Source organism: Danio aesculapii, chromosome 9 (assembly GCF_903798145.1).
Source record: "Danio aesculapii chromosome 9, fDanAes4.1, whole genome shotgun sequence".
Classification (NCBI taxonomy): Eukaryota; Metazoa; Chordata; class Actinopteri; order Cypriniformes; family Danionidae; genus Danio; species Danio aesculapii.
In genome coordinates this window covers 47,116,181-47,138,638 of record NC_079443.1, presented here as the reverse complement: position 1 = coordinate 47,138,638, position 22,458 = coordinate 47,116,181, and the positions used below count along the sequence as shown (strand labels likewise).

Here is a 22,458-nt window from a genome sequence, read left to right as displayed (position 1 = left end):
GTTTTTTCTTTTTTTTTTTAGTTTAATCCTTATTGAATCATCTGTTGTGATGAATTGGATTACATTTTTTTTTCAAATACATATAATGATATCTCTTCCATCCCTAGTATAAAATCAAACTTAATTAAATTTGAAGCAAATCACGTTTCATTTTTTTATGATCGGAATCAACTACTCAGTGCAATCTTAATGCTTTTGTATCTTTCCCTCATACCCTAAAGGACTTCGCCGGTGACCGTTTGACCTCACCATAATGAGAAGGGTGAAGGTTCGGTCACGACTCATTTGGGTAGTATTGCACAATGGCACATTAGCATGTTTACCAATCCACAGTGAGCTTATAGATATGCTGCTCCAGTAAACGGGGGTAATTGGCGATGCCGGCTATAGGTTATCCTCTGTTTACGGTAAACATGTCATGTCTGATCAAGGTTTGAGTTGTCAGAGATCAGCACTCTATAAAACATTGCGTGTCTATACGTTCAGCACACCCTCTGTTTGTTTTGGATTGGCGAGGTCTGAATTTGTTGCCCACGACGGGACAATCTGAGTTACCAATTCTCCGTGCACATCTCTTTAAGCTGTGATTATGGCATGAGAGGCTGTAATTGTGGATTCATTGCAGGCCTCTGAGCGTTGGTACCAATGACCGCTGATGTTTTTATTTAATTAATAGAATGAATTTCAAGATTTTTTTTGTCTCAAAAATTGAGGCAATTTTACTGCCCAATTCATTCAGCTGGATAAGTTCACAGGGCTTTTTAGATGACACTCTGGGCTTGGGTTCAGGATTATGTTTTGGCGTCGTCTGGCTGAATGAAGACAAGAACATAATTGATATTGTACCTAATATTTATTTTACAACAGTAATTGCTTAGAAATGTTTCTTAGAAAAATCAAATGCAAATTTAACACAGATTTATTTATTTATTTTTATTTTCAACAAGAATAAACTCTGTTAGTACAATAAGAACTTTGAAGGCCAGTTCAATTTAAAGGTAAAGTGTAAAATAATAATAAATATGTATATAATTTTTTTTCTTCTATTATTATTATTATTTACAACAGTTCTGTCTGGTTCTTGAATCTGATTGGCTGATGCTTATAACAGCACTCATTACACATTATGTAGGAGAATCATTCAAATAATAGCCCTAAAGTGATGTTGGTTTCTGCTGCTCTGACGTCAGCTGCTGATGTGAATGAATAGTGGAAGAAAGTAGTTCCTCTTTCAAAAGAGTTTTTTTAGACTCGTGTTTGATTTTCTTTTTTTATACACACGATTATGCCATCAAACTGTTGTATAAACACAATATCACACTCATAGCAGTGCGATGTGGCTGTATATATAGTTATTGGTGGGACACTAAGACACACGCCTTCCACCAGTGCCGATATATAGCCATATCGCACTGCTGCGAGTGTGATATTGATTGCTATATATATATATATATATATATATATATATATATATATATATATATATATATATATATATATATATATATAAATATATATATATATATATATATATAAATAAGAGGTGGCTCGATGGTATAATTTTGAAATAATTATGATGCCAGAATCTAATACCTCACGTATTGATACTAATAAAACCATAGGTAAAAAAAAAAAAAAAAATTAAGTGAATTGAAAATTAATTTTTAAAATAATAATAAAAATGTTTAAATACATTTGTTTCCTATTTTTATATCTTTGTATCAAACTTTTACAAAAAAAGTATTATATACAGTTCTCAGCATAATTGAGTGCACCACATTTCTCTGTGTATTTTGCTGCATTTAAACACAACAGATTTATTTAACAGATATATTTAAAATATATATTTAATGGAAAAAAGATGCCGATCTCGATTCGATTCTACACGTGATCTTAATTCAGCTTTTCTACGATTCAGCCAATTATGTTTTCAAGGTCAGAAGAGAAGCGTAAGGGCCAATGCACAAGTCTTCACAGCAACATGGACACCTCCAAATGGCGTTAAAAGTGTAACATACTGTATTTATAAGGTATAATTCACCCAGAAATGTCATTTCTGTCTAAATGTAATGATGTGTTCATGGCTGCGAAATCACAGTTGAGCTGACCGCGAGCTGTTTGTTTACTACAGAGAACGCGCGTGCATGCCAATGATGCCTACTTTAGTGAACAGAACCTGCATATGGTGTAAATAACAGGTACTAAAGTTGTAAATAATATTTAGTTTATTGCACAGAGCAATCATTTGAGAAGCGCGCTGAAAGAGTGATTTGCATGTGTGTGTGTTATTTCTCAGAGTGACGGCAGCCATGAGCCGCACTCGGAAGTGAAAGTGAAACCGGCACGCACAACATTTAAATGATCATAACGCATTTTACAGTTATGATTATAATAATTATAAATCATATATGAAAAGCATTTCATATGTTTTTTCTTTCATAGCTAACACAGTGTTGTGCATGAAAATAAATGTTTACTGTGTCAGTATCACTACTCTAGCCTATATAATGTTGAATAAAATGCAAGAAGGAATCTGATAATGACAAATGTCTCATTTTACCAGTAAAAACAAATGGTCTAATAATGTTGTCAATGACAAATGACAAGCATATGTCTCAAATATAATAATTCCATTTAATAATTATGAATAGTTGTAACAAACAGGACATATTGAAAGTCTGTTCAAGTCCACCATAATGACTGTGCAAAATTCAGCATTTTAAGCAACAGAAGACCTACACATAGGCCTAATATTATTATTATTGTTGTTTTACCATATGTTTGAGAATTAACAATAATAATAGCCTACGAACATTAACCCTTATGTAAAATAAAGGTTAATGTTCGTAGGCTATTATTATTGTTAATTCTCAAAAAAATCTACAGAATCGGGAGAGAATCGTGGTCTTGATTTTAAGCAAAAATTGATTCACATTTTAGCCAGAATCGTGCAGCCCCACTTGGACAGATACAAAAAACGTGTAAAAGGATGATAATATTCGTTAAAAAAATTAAATTAAAAATTAAAAAAACATTTTTCCAGCTGTGGCGGCAGCCTTTTACACAGATCCATCAAATACCAATGGTGTTATTTCAATGACAAATGTCGTGAGCGCAGTATTACAAGTCGAGATTGCATTCATGTAATACAAGCATGGGGATCTCTGCTTGCGTGCCGATGTCCTCTGTGCACAAAACTTCTTGCGCTCCCTCAAATATTCACTGCTTAAGTGCAGATCTTCTTGTGCGCTCTCAAATAAACGCTGCTGAAGTGTGATTTATTGCATTTATGTTACGAGTATGTCTCCGAAATGTCTTAGATTTGCTTGGAATATTTATGAATGTCTCTAATAGACCTACAGAGCGGCATTGATGCATCCTGAAGTAAAGTGTAACGGCTATAAACTCCAGCAAAACCATAGACCTTTGTCTATAAATAAAGTATATTTATATAAACTGTGTTCATCTTAACTGAAAGCTTTGTTGTGTTTGCTTGCCTCATGCATCACGCACCTGTCAGTCAGTCAGTCAGTCAATCAGCATGACACCTTAAAGGATTAAACAAATAGCACATAGCACTACAGAAAAGTTTGCGCTGTTATAATTCACTTACTTTTTAATATGTTTTGGTGCAATTAGAACCCGCTATTAAAAAACAATGATGAATGATTTGAACGAGAAGCTGTAATGTAGCCGCGGCGGGATGAATTTTGGTGTGGCGCCCTGCCACAGAAGAATGAATGTAGCGGAAACCATGAAATATACTTGGGCGGCTGTTAATGAGCCTGTACGGCCTGCCTAAGTAAAGTCTAAGTTTATACTGCAAATGTTACGTTCATAACGCTGGAAATGTTCGCTTTTTTCGAATATCAAATGTGCTAACTTTACATGCTTTCAGATGTAGCAGCATTTTCTAAATCTTTGATTGTATTGTGCGATTAAATCTCTGCAATGACAAAGCCAAGAACACGGATTGATATCAGCAGTCTTGAGAAGAATAAAAATGCTGCAATGAAGTTTAATGGAAGCTGCATGCTGTCGGTTGAATTATGATTTTACACACGCACGCGCGCACTTATATTCGCAATTCACTTTCTCCTCTCTGTTCAAGGCCAGATGCGTGGTTGGTGCCAAGTGTATGGAAGAGCTGAGTGTGTGGGGCTTTTACTTAAGTGGCTGTTTAGACTGAAAGAGGGTTTTTTTGTGTGTGTATTTTTATGGACGCTCCTCTCGCTGCCGGTGTTTGGCTTTTGGTCTGCACTGTTGAGCTGATGTTCAGGGGTTGTTCGAGACACCAACTTGGTAAACACATACACTGATACCTAGGCAACCCCGATGATGTCATGATGACCTCATGAGCTACTCTGTGTTTCAGTTACTTAAGGGATAAATGAGTGGAGGAGCGAGGATGTGGAAAGTGAGCAGGGCTGAAAGACTCCATCGCTTTCACTCACCCCCTCTTTCTCTTAATAGTTTAGATGGTTTGTTGTCTATATATTTATTCATTTTTGATTTTGAATATGTTTGAAAAGTATGTTTGAGGTTTATTTGTTAATGTCTGATGTTTTATTATAGATCAGCTAATAAATTATCAATTTATATGAGTAGCAAAATTAAGATACTAAGATGGAACTTTAGGGTTTAGATCATTATATCAATGTTATTTTTCTAGGTACAGTCAAATCTAGAATATTTTCATTTTTATAGTAAATATAATACAATAAATAGTGTAAAAATGGTTATAAGGGTTATGTTATGTTACTGACTACGTTTACATGGACATCAGTAATCAAATTAGTTGCCTTAATCTGAATAATATGATTAATGTGTTTACATGAGTTGCTTTTTCTTTTTTTTTTTTAAGTTTTTTATTGAGATATTCATTGCTTTGCATTGCATAGCATTAGCAAATATTACAACATCTCTAGATTTTTTTTACAAAAAAGAAATCAACAAATTAAATAACACACACATAAAAAAACAATAATAAATAATAATAATTATTATTATTATAATAATAAAAACAAAACAAAAAAAAAACCTAAAAAAAAAACCATGAATGTTCCTTTCATGATCCCATTTTACATGTTATAGCACATAATTCGATTAATGTCATTGCGTGACCACCCTATCCACTTTTCCTCCAGAGTTTCATGTGTTTTCAGGTGTTTTATTTTTAATTTGTTGACTTTAACTGCAGTTTGGCACTTTCACGTTCATTTAGGAACATTTCATGCATGCCCCTTGTGACAAACGAGATACTGAATGCGAGTATGAATTGCTGGAAAAGTGTCATTTTAATGTACTTTGATACTACATGCTGTTTGGGAAAATAAAAACTCTCTGCATTTCACGATGCAGGTGTCTGTGGACCTTCACTGACTCTATAGATGCAGAGAATAGTGTCAAACAGCCGTGTGTGTATATAGACTATCTTGTCGCAAAATGCGGGGAAAATCCTGCACAACAGTAATAATTTGATTGTTGTGTTTACATGTCTGTACTGCACTTTAATAATGCCACTAAAATCGGCTAGTCCACATTTTACACGGCTACTCTTAATTTCATTTCTTTTTTTTAAAAAACATTTTAAAGTCAAAATTATTAGCCCCTTTAAGCTATATATTTTTCGAAAGTCTACAGAACAAACCACTCATATACAGTAACTTGCCTAATTACCCTAACCTGCCTAGTAAATCTAATTAACCCAGTTAAGTCTTCAGAAGTGAAAAATATCTAGTCAAATGTTATTTACTGTCATCATGGCAAAGATAAAATATATCAGTTATTAGAGATGAGTTATTAAAACTATTATGTTTAGAAATGTGTTGAAAAATCTGCTCTTCGTTAAACAGAAATTGGGTAAAAAATAAACGGGCTAATAATTCAGGGGGGCTAATAATTCTTCAACTGTATATGGTATTACAAGGTAAAGGTAGAAATTCAGTATTTTATCAAATTATTACCATATAAAACATTTATATAACTTAGAAAATCGGAAATATATATATACAAATATAACATTTTAAGCTAATAAATAAGTAAATTATAAAATTTAATACAGATAGAACATATTTTTATTTGATTTCAACAGTAATTTTAAAATTATATTAGAACAATTGAATACTAATTTCACTAAAATGTATTTATTTATTCATTTATTTATTTATTCATGTATATTTTTTTCAACAATGTAAATGTCATTTTTCCATTACAATAACAAGAACGTTAAAGGTCAGTGGGCTTTATTGTAAGGTAAATTGTAGTATACAGTATATTAGGGCTGGACCAATAAACCATATAATATTGAATCATGATAAAATGTATGTCAATAAAAATGATAAGCTCTGGATTTTTTTACTCTCTATTGATCTAAGAGCCAATCACACAGCAGACATGTGCAGCAATGGGAATATGAAAATATGTCATGCCATTTAATGAGCCATCTTTTTTTTTGTGGCTTCAGTCATTGGTAGGGTTCTGTATCGAAATATATGGTTATCATTTAATATGGACAATAATTATCGCGATAGCATCTTTGCCATATCACCCAGCCCCAATATATATTATTTATTATTTTAAAATAAGTTATATAATAAAATATATTATGTATCTTACATTACAGTAATGGGAGCTTTTATAATAAAGCTTATTTACTATAACAGTATAATCTAAAGACTATAAAGGTATTATAACAGTCATTAAAAAAAACTGACTAAGCAGATACAAAACATGCTATATATTTCATCAGAAGTGCTTTCAGGCTTGCTGTGGTGTGCTAACATTGACAATAAATCTATAAATATATGTTTCCTAATATAAATAACATCTTTGCAGCCATCAAGGCAGCACTTTTTTAATTATATTCCTTCTATTTTCCCAGTTCTGGACAGATTTGAGTCAAGCTTGAAAGTACAAGAGCTCAGAAAATGCAAAATCAGCGTTAAATGTTGTCATGCAGCATATGAATGGACAGTCATTCTCATGATTTCATTGATCAGCTTTTGTGCACCAGTAACTTGCCAACACACGCGCTCATATTGATGAACAGTTGTGCGTCGCTCCTGTGAAGCCCCAGGGGTAGCTGAAAAACAAGTGACTCATGCCATTCGTAGTCAATGTTTATGGACAAGATGGCTTACCCCGAGCTATTTATAGCGGCTTCTGTTTGGAATGAGTAAATTCTCCATCATAATTCTCCCTTCCTTTTTCCTATGTTCCCTCAATGACTGTTTACATCCGTATGGAAAATCTGATTCACTATCAACATTTGTTCAAATACAGTTCATAATTTGCAATGCCATATAAATCAATGTTTTGTTTTCTAGAAATTATAAAAGTGACCATATTTGTGTGTGTGTCTGTGTTTGTTAGGGGTGGCTTGATACAATTTTAGATTCGGACCTCAGTACTGTAATCTTCTATGTGAAGCTGCTTTGACGTATAATCTACATTGTAAAAGTGCTATAGAAATAAAGGTGAATTGAATTGAATACTGATACTAATAAAATCGTATAGGTAACAAATAGCCAGCCTCAAAAGTTAAGTGAATTGAAAATGCACTTATAAAACATTAATAAAAATAGATACATTTCTTTTTTATATATTAATATGTTTGTATCAAACTAACAAAAATGTTACCTACATATATGGTATATTAAACAATGTTAAATATCTTATTAATAAAGTTATCAGGAATGGCAGAGTGCAATTTAAGCTAGAACCGCCACTGCAATAGCGAGAGGGCGCTCTCACGAAAAACACCTCATGATATATTCTTGCTTGCTAAACAAGATTGAATTGCTGTTATTGATAAACACATGACTATGGAATCCTCTCAGAGAATTCGTTTTAAACACTAGACTGAAGTTTGGAGTAAAAACAGAGTACTAAATGTGGTAACTTCGCATGCTTAGCATTTGCAAAAATAGGTAACACTTTAGTTTGTCACAATTCATGTTATAAACAAACCCTTAACTGACACTACCAGAATAATAAAATATTAATTAGCTTTTTATTAATAGACAGTTAATATCTTAATAATAGGCAGGTAATAAGCCAGTAGTTGATAGCATGAATTGTGATCTAAACTGAAGTGTTACACAAAAATATTCTGCTGTACGCTCAATTTTAACAAGGTTTCTATGCAACGTTTTATAAATGACAGCCCAGATCTTTGAACCTGTCCAGATTCAGGGGGGCTGTAAATGCAGGAATGTGTATTATGATGAAACTAAAGTGTTTTCTGACTTTAGATGGATGTAAACCTATTGCAGAAGACAATCAAAACCAAATTAGGATCCTTTGAAGTAGCAATTGGGTCAGTTGGAATTCTGTCATGTAAGCATATTATTTGACATATCTGCTGTTCGTTTATGTTTGTGCATGTCCTTTTTTTTCTTATCCTCTCTCATAAGTGAGTCGCTCCACATTTTGCATTGAACCCTGTGAGTTTGTCAGCGCTGCTTGCCTTTCTATGAACAGAACAAACACTCCTCTATTCATCTGAGCGTGGCCTGTGGAAAACCGGGGCTTTTCTGACGTAATCAGCATGCAGCTCAGATGTTTCCCCAACACCTCATTATCCACGGCATCCCAGCAGAGGGTCATAGGTTCAGTCAGGGACACTGTTCTGCACAGGGTGGCGTTGGGCCATGAGCCTGGAGCAGCACAGTGCTTCTCAGGAAAGGCCACTGTTTGGGTGAAAGCGATGAGTTTTCAGGCATGTTGGTATTTAAAAAGGGTCAAGTTTTGGGGTGCTAGCTCTAAAGACATTTTTAGAAGGAGAGTTCACCCAAAAATGAAAAGTCTAAATCTCTAACTCAAAGTTAATTCTGTCAGAATTTGATCAAAATACCTTCAATTTCACTTATATTTTGTAATTAAATGGCAAATAGATGAAATTATATATGGATACATGTTCCACCTCACCGTATTACCTTGTTGATAACCCAAACAATGATAACCCAAATGTTGACAGAACTCTTTAATTTTATAACTTGCTACTTAAATTAGCAGGCACAGAAATAAAGCAACGTTTACATATCAGAGGCCTTAATTGCCAGACTACCATGCAATCTTACAGACATTGCAATGGATGCGTGGTGTGTCTTACCTCAGTTCCATGTCTTCGACAGTGGTGATATTTTCAACAGTTCAGGCAGTGCGTGAACGACTACTCCCCACCACATGACTTGCTGATCCAGTGCGATCATTTTTCACCAACAAGTAATCCAATCCAGCTTTTCTCCAGTTTTAAGTCAGAAATTCACAAAGAAAACTTGATACCCTGTAACCTTTCAGTTCTCGTAAACCTTTGGTCAAACTCTTATTTTCATTCGAAAACACCAATTTTTTTTAAGCCTTACGCAGCTAAAGATTAATACGTCATCATTACGCCATGGCCAAGTAAAGAAAAGACGGTGTATATACTGACCGGCCACTTTATTAGGTACACCTCTCCAACTGCTCGTCAACTGAAATTTCTTATCAGCCAATCACATGGCAGCAACTCAGTGCATTTAGGCTTGTAGACATGGGCTGCATCCAAAATCGCCTCCTACTCAGTAGGTACTGCATTTGAATTTAAATATACTACTTGACCGCTGAGATTTATACAGTTCTATACAGTATGAATGTCAGTAGTATGAATGGAACTCGAATGTACTACACCTGCCATTTTGTCATAATCATGTGACCTGCCCGCGCGAGTCGCATCTCTTCACTCTTATTCAAGAATTCTCTTGCGGGGCATCATGGGATAGAGCAGCGGTCATCGGATGCACACTTTAGAATCTAGTAGTACAGGTCATCCGGGTACTTCTCGGAGACTGATTTTTGAATTCTATGAATTCGGACATACTGTTCATCTTGCAAACTGTTTTTAGCGTACTATATAATATGGAAGTATGTGATTTCGGATGCATCCATGGTCAAGAAGATATGCTGCAGTTCAAACCAAGCATCAGAATGGGGAAGAAAGGTGATTTAAGTGACTTTGACCATGTCCATCCCTTTATGACCACAGTGTACCCATCCTCTGATGGCTACTTCCAGCAGATCTATGTGCCATGTCATAAAGCATGAATCATCTCAGACTGGTTTCTTGAACATAATTAAGAGTTCACTACTTAAACGGCCTCCACAGTCACCAGATTTCAATCCAATAGAGCACCTTTGGGATGTGGTGGAATATTTATTTCCTGTTTCCAACAAGTTCATATTTCCTAGTGCAGAATTCGTACTGTTTTATAGTTTTAACATGTATATACTGTTGCTTGAATTTTTTTGTTAGATAATTTTTTTTTTTAATTATTTTATTTTTTATAAAAAAGCAATTTCAAGAATTGATCATGTAAACAACAAAAAGATTATGCAAAAATATATTAACAGCATTAAATAACTGACAGATCATCAGGAAATCACACAGAGTATTGAAAACTATGGGTATGTAAACGTTTGTAAAGTGTTATTTTAATCATTTCAGCAAATTTTTAATGTAGTGAACTATATGTAAACATTTTATGTATGTAAATTATCTTACTCTGGACTATAATAAATAAAAAATAGCATTTTTTTTATATGATCTCTCTTATTTTTTTTCAAATTATTTACATTTTAACTAATTATTCGAGGGGTGTGTAAATGTGTGAGCACAACTGTACATGATGTACAGAGTAGTTACCACCGTGAAACTAAAACAGGTAGTAATAATTAATGCTTTTTACTTAAATACATAAGTCTTTACTTAAGTACAAAAGACTTAAGTCACAAAATGCAGCGAAAATCGAAATAGTTTGATTGCGATGTTTACATGTCTGCACTGCACTTCAATAATGCGACTAAAATACGTATACATCACATGTCTTAAATTGATTTCTGTTTAGTTGGATTTTTAGTCAGATTACGTCATCAAAAATCACTGTTTATATGGGAGACTCTTGGTATAGAGTATTGTCTTAATCATATCAAAATCTGCTTATTGGCGTCCATGTAATCATACGCATATGGATTGTGCGTGCGTGCGTGCGTGCGTGTGTGTGTGTGTGTGAGAAACAGAAAGCCTGCCCAAATGTCTTTACAAGCGGATGCTATTGTTTTAGGCAGGACGGTTGGTGCAGTAGATGCCTGGACTTGCTCTCTGTAGAGTTGCACCTGCACCCATTTCCTGACTTAAATGTGATGCATTGCTGATAGATAGCAGTGTAGAGTGCTGGCTGTCCCAGGATGCATCACTCCTCACAAGGTACATAGTGTAATGGCTGGCCGCCGCATTCATGGCCTTGGTGAATCAATCTCCATCAGTTCATGCTGTAGAGAGAGAGAGAGAACGTGTGGGTGTGTATCTGCGTGCATGTTCGGCCAGTGCTGTGCGTGTCAGCAAATCCCCTTTTTTTGTGCAGAACTAGTGCTGCAGGGGTGATTATTTCTCTTTACGCTTATATTGCATCATTCTAATTGGGTAGAAATGCATATCCCCTCCGTCCCCAGCGTGTCTCCTAACTGCAACATGCAGTGCTCTGGCTGTTATTAATGTCCTAACAGTCTCCCTAAGTGTGTGCCAAGCGTCTATCCTCAGAGAGCACAGCAAAGAACAGGATTACCCCCGGCCAGTCGGCAAACTCTTAACGCAAATGTTACCTAATCCTCTCTGTAAGAAATAATTATGCTAGTAAACAAACTGTAGCTCTGCATCTGGGGTTTGCGCGCGAGGAAGGCTCATCCCACCTCCACACGCTCTGTGCTGAGATGGAGGTGCCAGCTGAGTGGATTTCACAATTCTCGCTTTAGCTGTGCACCATTCACAATTTAACAGAGGAAGCTGCTTCAATTCCCAAAGCTGAGCTGAATTTAAAAGCAAAAGCAAGCAGAATTAAAATGTGTTAACTTGGTCAACTAGAAAATGAAGGTTTATAAATTGGACTGGAGGATGGATGGATGGATGGATGGGTGGAAGGATGGATGGATTGATGGATAGACGAACAGATTGGAGGATGGACAGACGGATGGACAGATGGACAAAAGGAAGGGTGGATGGAGGACAGAAGTAGGGATGGATAGATGAATGAATGAATGAACAGATGGATGGAGGGAAGGGTTAATGTATGAATGGATGGATAAAAGGAAAGGTGGATGAATGGATGGATGGACGGACGGATAGATGGATGGTAGGAAGGGTGAATGGATGGATGGATTTATAGATGGATGGATGGAGGACAGAATGATGGACGGATGGATGGATGGACGAATGGATGTATGGATGGACAGACGAACAGACGGATGGAAGGGTGAATGGATGGACTGATGGATGGACGAACAGACAGACAGACAGATTGACAGATGGACGAAGGAAGGGTGGATGGATGGATGGATAGACAGACAGATGGACGGATAGATAGACGAATGGATGGATGGACAAACGGATGGATGGAAAGAAGGGTGAATTGATGGATGGATGGACAGAAGGATGGATGGATGGATGAATGGATGGATGGATGGATGCATGGATGGATGGACGGAAAGATGGGTGAATGGGTGGGTGGATAGATGGATAGATGGACAGATGGACGGAAAGAAGGAAGGATGGAAGGGTGAATGGATGGATGGACGTAAGGAAGCGTGGATGGATAGATGGATGGAAGTTGGACAGAGGGCTGGACGGACTAATAAATAGAAGGAAGAATGGATGGATGGATGGATGGATGCATGGATGGATGGATGAATGAATGAATAAAAATAAATACAGGGCTGGGCAGATGATTATATGGAAAGATAGATGGATTGGATGGTAATAGACTTGCAGATAGTTGAAAGATGCAGTTTTATAAATCAGTGGGTGTAGTTATGAATGGATTATAAATAGTGTGGGTGGGTGGGTGGATGGACAGATTGATAGATATTTAATAGAAAGATGATGGGTGGATTCATGATATTCTAATAGATCTAAAGTATATATGGATGGAGTGATGATGATAACTGATGGATGATTGTTGGATAGCTGGATTGATGGATGGATAGATGCATTGGTGGATTTGTGAAAGATGAATAGATGATGAGTGGGTTCATGATAAACTTATATATCTGAAGTATGGATCAATGGATGGATGGAGTGAAAGACTGATGGACAGAGGGATGGATTATAGGTAGCATGAATGAATAGATGCATTGGTCTGTTGATGGATGGATGGATGGATGGATAGACAGGAAAAAAGATGTATTTATGGATGAGCCGATGAAAGGTTGATGCATTGGTGGGTTCATGGATGGATGAAAGATGGAAAGATGATGAGTGGGCTCATGATAAACTGATAGATCTATAGTGTGGATGGATGGATGGATGGATAGATATATGGGGTGATGATAGACTGCATGGATGGATGAATGGATAGACAGGAAAAAAGATAGATTCATGGATGAGCCAATGAAAGGTAGATGCATTTTTGGGTTTGTGGATGGATGAGAGATGGAAAGATGATGAGTGGATCTATGGTAAACTGATAGATCTATAGTGTGGATGGATGGATGGATGGATAGAGTGATGGTAGACTGGATAGATGGATGGAAAGACAGGAAAAAAGATAGATTAATGGATGAGCCAATTAAAGGTTGATGCATTAGTAGGTGTGTGGATGGATAAAAGATGATGAGTGGGTTCATGATAAAGTGATGATAGACTGGATGGATGAATGTATTGAGTGATGATATACTGATGGATGGATGGAGGTGTTTGTGTGTTCATGGATGGATAGACAGAAAAAAATATGAATTTATAAATAAGTCAATAAAAGATTAACTGATGAATATATGGGTTGGTGGGTGGATAAATATAAAGTTGGATAGATGGGAGACTGCTATCTGAGTGGATGGAAGGATGAATGGGTATGCGGTGTATGTATGGGTGTATATGTATAGATAAAGGATTGATGAATGGTATTTATAATTGATAAATTGATGAAATATTGGATGAATAGATTTCCCTGAATGCATTGCTTATGCTACAGATCTCCCATTCCTGTCATTCCAATCCAACTTGCTTCAATGCAATTTAAATGTTCCCTAATAACTAAGGAGGACCATGTGAGATATGTTCAAGATAGTTATTGTTCTCTTCTGAGCTCTTCTAAACGTTTTTCAGCAAATTAAAATGAGTCTATCCTGAATAAAAGAGGCATTGAAACTGTATTTATTAATTCAATTAGAGTTTCTGTTTGCCAGCATGCTGAGGTTTTCTTTGGCATTTTGATTACTGCTAATAGTTTTTTGTGTTTGTTTGGCCACTGGGCTTTGTTTGGATTGGGCGGAGGATGCAAATATGTTTCGCCTGTCTCTTGATGCCAAAAACACAGATAAACAGCACTCTTATCGCAACTTATTTGTGCAAAGTTTAACGTGGAGGAAGTAGTTCACTAGTTGACTGCTTCCTGTTCGGCTGAGCGTGGGCAGCCAGAGATCGTAGTTTCAAATTCTAGGGGCTGGGTATCAACGGCTCCTTTGTGGCCAAGGATTTGCGTCAGAAATATGATTTTATGAAATGAATTAGTCGGGATTAAAGAGCGTTTCTATTCCATGATATCAAATAGGCTTTGACGCTGGCCTTTGTGTGGCCTCAGGGCTTCCGCTGTGGGCTTTTGTTTGGCCGGCTAAGGGGTCAGAGGAGCATCCTTGAACTTGTGGCATTTGGGGCATCATGACGTCCCATGAGTGGAGCTGACACTTCAGCCATGAATGTGGTCAGTGTTCCCCCTAAAACTCCTCTTATTCAGTAATGCACAAGGTCCCACGCCAGCAGTCTGGATGCAATATGGTGTCAGAGTCTATTTATTGCAGACCACATGTCAGCTTTTTTAAAATTATTATTTATTTTTTTACCTTGGTCTAAGTTTGAGCCTGGTGATGTTCTGGAGGAATATTGTAAATAAAATAATGAGAATAATTGCAATAATATTACAAAAGTGTTAATAAATAGGTTAAATTTAAATTGGTGTTCATTTGAAATCCTATTGTTAGGTTCAGAGTTCATTAGCCAAAATCTTTAGATGGATAGTGGAAAGATGGATGTAAGGGTGAGCATTTGGATGATGGAAATATGCATTAATTGAATAATAAAAAAATTGATAGACGCTGATTAATTGATGGATTTTTTTTAAGGATGGATGGATGAATATTTGGATTATGCAAAGAAGCGTTGATTGAATGAATAAATAAATTGATATAATCAATGCAGATATTATCTTGTAAGTGTTTGATAAATTACATTTGCACAAAGAATTTTGGAGTTAGAATCAAATAATCTGACACAATGACTAAAATGACAGAAAAAAATATTGTGTCGTCTGAACGGTGGGTGTGATATTTGGATTATGCAAAGAAGCATTGATTGAATGAATAAATAAATTGATATAATGTGATTAATGGATGGATTTTTGATGTTGGATGAATTAATAAATGGATTAATGGATGTTTGGATTATGGAAAGATGCATTGATTGAATAAATAAATAAATTGATAAACTCTGAATAATGGATGGAGTTTTGATAGTTGGATGGATGGATTTTTGATGGTTGGTTAGATGGATGGATGAATGATTGAATGAACATTTGAATTATGGAAAGATGCATTGACTCGATAAATAAATTAATAGACTCCTCAATGGATAGTGGAAATATGGAAGCATAGGTGAGCATTTAGATGATGGAAATATGCATTGATTCAAAAAATAAATTGATAGACGCTGATTAATAAATGGATTTTTGATGGATGGATGGATATTTGGATTATGGAAAGATGCATTGATTGAATAAATAAGTAAATTGATTGACTGATTAATGGATGGAGTTTTGATGGTTGGATGGATAGTAGAAAGACGGATGCATGGATAGGCATTTGGATGATGGAAAACATTGAACAAATAGATTGATAGACTGAATAATAGATGGATTTTTGATGATGGATAATGGAAAGATGGATGCATGGATGGGTATTTGGATGATGCAAAGATACACTGATTGAATAAATAAATTCATAGACTCATTAATAGATGGATTTTTGATGATGGATAGTGGAAAGTTGGATGCATGGATGGGTATTTAGGAAAGATGTATTGATTGAATAAATATATTGAAACATGCTGACTGATGGATGGATGGATGGATGGATGGATGGATAGATGGGTGTATGGGTATTTGGATGATAGAAAGATGCATTGATTGAATAAATAAATTCATAGACTGAATAATAGATGCATTTTTGATGGATTGAAGAGCAGATGGAGAGATAAATTGTGAACGGATTAATAAATGGTTGATGGAAAGATGGATGGATAGTGGAATTATAGATTGATAAACGGGTACGTTTTATAGATGAATAAATGAATAGATTAATAAATAGCTATATTGATGGATGCATTGTTAGAAGGATTGTGGACTGATGGATAGATGTGGAGAAAGTACAAAAGTCAAGTGCTAGACAGAATTCTGAGAATCTCTGTAAACCATAAGACTGACTACAAACATTGTAAATACAATAGTATGTTGCTGTAAAATCACACACTATAAAATGTATTGACAAAAGTCAACACAACAAATCCATATACAAATACAAATATGTTGCTTTGACTTATTTTAATAAGATAGTAAGGTTTTAGTTAATATTTTTAAGTTATACAAAGTTTAACTTAATATTCTTAGTCATTAATATGACTTGAGATGACAAGAAAGATTAATTTAATTCAACTAAAAAGTAAAGTCAGCAAGATTTTCTTTACACTGCATGAAACCTTCAGATTTATTAGAGGTTTTCACCGTGCATTGCAAAGGAACTTAATACTTTTAAAGAGAACAAAGCTGTCTTTTACATTTAACACTACAATATGTTACACAATGCAGTTTATTGAGGTGTTCACACACTTGCAGGAATGTTTGATCAAGGAACATTTACCTAATTCCTTTTCTTATTCTGATTACACACTGTCAAAGAAAAAGCAAGCATAAAATGCCTTTTAATGATGCCCTACTTATTCTTGTTTGGGATTTCATTGCTCATTTAACCTACAAACCTTTTGGGCCTCGCAAACTGTACTCCAGTCGTAAATCCACTTAACTTTTCAACACAGGCCTCCTCTCTGCAGATTGTAATTGCTCAGTTCCTCAGTTTTGTTCAGAGAGAGAGAGAGAGAGAGAGAGAGAGAGAGAGAGAGAGAGAGAGAGAGATTGAGGAAGATCTGAAAACCTGAGCTCTTCCTGATTCCAGTGACGCTGTTGGTTCGCCAGCAGTGATTTTGACCAAGATCTGTGGCAGGAACATGAGGTTTCTTTCCTCTGTTTGTTTTGATGTCTGGTATGATGCTGACGCAGTACTGTACGCTGTGTGCACATGTTTGAGATGCTTGTGATTGGACAGTCTCTTCTTACACTAATTGTTTTGTGGTACAGGCAAGATTTTGATATGGCTCATGTGAATTCCGCGATCACTTGATCTGGACCTGCAATTTGCAAATCTGCAAATCTTCTTTCAGATGCAGTACAGTGTATCCCTTGCAATACAATACAATATAAAACAATACAATACAATATTTATCCTTAAAGGGAAAGTTTACACCAAAATAAATACTCTCTCTTTACTAGTTCCAAACCAGTTTCTTTTTTTTTTTTTGGAGCATAAAAGAAGATATTTTGAAAAATGTTAGACACCTGTTACCTTTGACTTCCATAGTTTTCTGTTATAGCAGTTTAGAAAACAGGTTTCTAATATTCTTCAAAATATCATCTTTGGGTGGGCATCGTGGTAGCACAGTGGGTAGAACAATCGCCTCACAGCAAGAAGGTCACTGGTTCGAGCCTCAGCTGGGTCAGTTGGCATTTCTGTGTGGAGTTTGCATGTTCTCCCTGTGATCATGTGGGTTTCTTCTGGGTGCTCCGGTTTCCCCCACAGTCCAAAGACATGTGGTACAGGTGAATTGAATAAGCTAAATTGTCCGTAGTGTATGTGTGTGAATGAGTGTATGGGTGTTTCCCAGTGATGGGTTGCAGCTGGAAGGGCATCTGCTGCTGAAACATATGCTGGATAAGTTGGCGGATCATTCCTCTGTGGCACCCCCAGATTAATAAAGGGACTAAGCCGAAATGAAAATGAATGGATGAATAAATTAATGATATCTTCTTTGGTGCTATATATACTGTATAGTTACGATAGATAGATAGATAGATAGATAGATAGATAGATAGATAGATAGATAGATAGATAGATAGATAGATAGATAGATAGATAGATAGATAGATAGATAGATAGATAATGCATTTATTTATATCTAACAATATAAGTAAATATTATTGTGTGATAAATAACACTATGGTTTGTGGACATAATTCACACTGTTAATTAATAACAATCCATAAATGAACATATATCCATAAAGCGCTTATGGCTGTGACCTCAATACCATGATGATTTCTGAAGGATTTGTCTTTGCAGCAGGAAAATTCCTTCTGTCTAAATTCCCTTTGAATGTTGACTTGGATTAGCTTTGCTGAAAGTTTTAAAAGCTTTGTGTACTTATGCAGTCATGCTCAGTTTGTTTGTGTGTGTTTGTCTGTGTGCATGCTTTTTTACTGACCGTCTCGTTTCTCTCTCTCTGCAGTTGATGTGAGTGTGGCGCTGCCACTGCAAGTGCCACCTTCTGCCATCCCTATGGACCTGCGTGTGGATCACCAGTTCGCCCTGGCGCCGACAGACCCGGCCCAGCGTGAGCATCAGCTGCAGCAGGAGCTTCTGGCCCTCAAGCAGAAACAGCAGATCCAGAGGCAGCTCCTGATCGAAGAGTTTCAGCGGCAGCACGAGCAGCTCTCGCGACAGCATGAAGCCCAGCTGCAGGAGCACGTCAAGGTGAGGCTGTGCGGATTTCTGTACGCCAACCTGGAGGTTAGCATCACCCTGGATCCAACCAAATGAGACAATAGGATTTTTCCATTGGCCTTTGGTGCGAGGCAGAATGTGTGGATATAGATTTGTGTTTGTTTAATGAACACCACTTTTGATCTGTGTGCAATTGCTGGATGTTCAAAACTAAAGTTAGGCTATAAACAAACTTCACTACAGCCACATTACTATAGTAGCCATGTTTCTATCCAAAGATGCAAATTAAAGGTGTGATAATTAAAGGTTTTCATCATTTCTGTTATGATTTATGAACGACTTCCTGATAGCGATCATCAAATTAAGTTGTCCAAATATTTTTGTGTATTTTAATGTTCTGTGAAAACTGTAGGAACAAGAAAAGTGTGTCCAATCAAAACATTTGGTCCAAACTGTACAATAGGCTGACCTTTGCGCAGAAAGGATTACATTAGGGTTGGGCCAATAAACGATACAGTATTGAAAAGTGATCAAATTTATGTCAATAACAATAAGCTCTGCAATTTTTACTTATTATTGATTCAATAGCCAATCGCACAGCAGAAATGTGCAACAATGGGAATGTAAAAGTGTGTTAATATTAGAGATGTGCCGAATATCCGGCCACTGAAAATTTATCGTGCAAAAATATGTTATGCCATTTAATGAACTCTCTAATTTTTGTGGCTTCAGTCATTGTTGGGATACTCTTTTATATCTGGAAGCATTAACAACTTAAATCGAAGTATATGTTTATCGTTTAATATAGAAAATAATTATCGAGATTGCATTTTTGCATATCGCCCAGCCCTTGATTACATAATTGGCGTGTACACGAACACAGTTAACGCAGTGAATGGCAGGCCAAAGTCAACAACTTACCTTCTTTTTTTTAAATTTTAGATTGTAATTTGATAACTGTACTATAAAGTTTTCTCTCTGGTAAATGTTTCATGATGTATTGTAGTGATGCTGTCGTCTAGAATGCGTTCATCTTTGGATGTCGATTTGTAGGGTAGAATGTAGGCTTTCAGTGATATCAGTTTAATGTTAGCATTTTCAAAGGGCTCCTATTCATTCATTCATTTCCTTTAGCTTTGTCTCTTTATTCATTAGGGGTCGCCACAGCGTAATGAACCGCCTACTTATCCAGCATATGTTTTTACCCAGTGGATGCCCTTCCAGCCACAATCCAGTACTGGGAAACACCCATACACACTCATTCACACACATACACTACAGGCAATTTAGTTCATTCAGTTCGCCTATAGCACATGTCTTTGAACTGTGGGGGAAACCGGAGCACCTGGAGGAAACCCACACCAACATGGGGAGAACATGTAAACTCCAAACAGAAAGGCTAACTGACCCAGCCGAGGCTCGAATCAGTGACCTTCTTGCTGTGAGGCAACAGTGCTAACCACTGAGCCACCTTGTTGTTAGTTGTGGTACTGTTGAAGCCACAGTGGACCTTTTCTTTCTTATATAAATGACTTGTGTCTCAGAAGACGAAACCCAATGTGGCTTTTAGAGGTGCAAGATCACTGTTTTTGAGCACAACCGCTCATTGCTGATATCACCACCTTTCTTGTAAAATAATGTAATGTGTGTATTTATATAGTGCATATATTGAGTATGGCCATACACCCAAAGCACTTCACAATCATGACTGGGGGCGTCTCCAAACCACCACCAGTGTGCAGCATCCACTTGGATGTTGCGATGGCAGCCACAGGACAATGGCGCCAGTGGGATTTTTAATGACAACTGAGTGTCATGACCTCGGTTTATCGTCTCATCTAAAAGATGGCGCTCCCTTACAGTATTGCGTCCCTTTCACTATACTGGGGCATTAGGACTCACACAGACTTTGTGGATGTGTGTGTGTAAACGTAACATTCTGTAGTGCATTTAGTTATTGCCCAGCAGGCACACAATGTCATAAGATGTTAATATTAGGTTAGATTTAGGTCTAGTCTAGTCAAAATTCAAGTCTAGCCAGCATCTAAGGATTATTTTGATGTCCAATAATGACATCAAATGACGTTGATATTTGGTTGATTTTAGGTTGTGTTAGGAAGTGACCAAAATCCAACATTGAGCCAACATCTTAAACCAACGTCATATTGATGTCAAATACTGACATTTGTTCTTCAGGTATGGCAACCAAAATCCAACGTCTGATAGACGTCATAGTGGTAACGTCCACACAACATCAAGCTGTAGCATCGTTAGACATTGATATTTGGTTGATTTTAGTTTAGACGTTGTGTTGTGTTCAAAATGCAACGTCCCCAAGATGCTGGGGTACAACGTCAATCTAACGTCATGTTGACGTCTTGTGCCTGCTGGGTGTTTAAGGCGATTTCAATCATACAGTAAACATCTGTCATCTTTTTATCAGTGACGTACATCTAAACAGTCTCTGGGTCAATACGTGTAAAGATTTTGGACATCTTCTTGGACACTTTGAAAGCTCCCAAACAGTTTGCTACAATTATAAATCGCCCATGTCTTGAGGTAGTTCATTATGATGTGATTTACCTTCTATGTGCGATGTGATTGGACAGGAATCAGAGGACTGATTTTTCTAATCCCCATAGACAAGAAACAATAAAGTAGTGAGTGCAGATTGAAGGAAAGTAGTGGAGTAAAAGTACAGATACTGCTCTAAAAATGTACTCAAGGGAGAGTAAAAGTACACATTATTAAAACTACTTAGTAAAGTACAATTCCTGAGAAAAACTACTCAATTACAGTACTTTGAGTATTTGTAATTTGTTACTTTACACCACTGATCATCTTGCAATGGTTTTGTAAAACACACTATTGGAAAGGGAAGAAAATAGCATCAGGACTTTCCATTTCATCTCTCGAATGTCTCATTCTGTGTCTTATGGATTAAGTAGCAGCGCATGTGGTTGGAATGACATGAGGGAGAGTAAATACTGAGAAATGTTCATCCATTTCGTTCCTCCCTTCCTTTAGAGCTTCCCAAGCTTCGATTTTTCCATTTCTCTGTGTGGAATGGAGTTTGTTTGGATATTGAATATTGGTTGGAGAGGCATCTGCGTGTCCCTGGCTTCAGACTGAGCTTCGTTGTGAGTGGGATGACAGCATTGGTGAATGAGGAATAGCCAGTGTGTGCCTGCTGTAAAAGCTGCGGATCAGCGTCTTTGGGAAACACCGGGAGCCTGTGAGCTCTGAAACCCCAGGCTTTGCTGTTTCCACAGTGAGCTTTTCAGCCAATGGGAGCGCAGCAGCCCTGAGCGAGCTATAAATAGACCGGCAGGCTGCAGGCCATGTCAGAGCTAATCTCACCGCTAAATGGACAGAGTTTAGTGTTGGGCTCTGATGGATGCTGTGCTTTTGCTGTGACACCTTGCTGATCATAGGGAGAGGAGAGGAGATTGGGTGTTTTTTTTTTCTGCAGTTTCTCACTGAGCTGCTGCAAACTGCAATCATGTTAAATGTGTGTCGTGAAGTCAAAAGATTTCATTTTGAAAGTCATTGTTGGATGCTTTGAGGCTATCAAGGGATGGATGGATAGATGTGATAATTTATGTGATT

The 22,458-nt window shown here is 36.6% G+C and overlaps 1 protein-coding gene across 2 annotated transcripts in view; it reads left to right on the top strand.

Annotated features, from left to right (window-relative positions):
• The window catches only part of hdac4 (histone deacetylase 4), a 431,285-nt gene that overhangs the window by 239,790 nt on the left and 169,037 nt on the right, over positions 1-22,458 (top strand). For both annotated transcript variants that reach the window (XM_056465891.1, XM_056465892.1), the window contains one exon: positions 18,635-18,879. In XM_056465891.1, the coding sequence (XP_056321866.1) occupies positions 18,635-18,879 (245 nt within the window). The remainder of the gene's footprint in view (positions 1-18,634; positions 18,880-22,458) is intronic.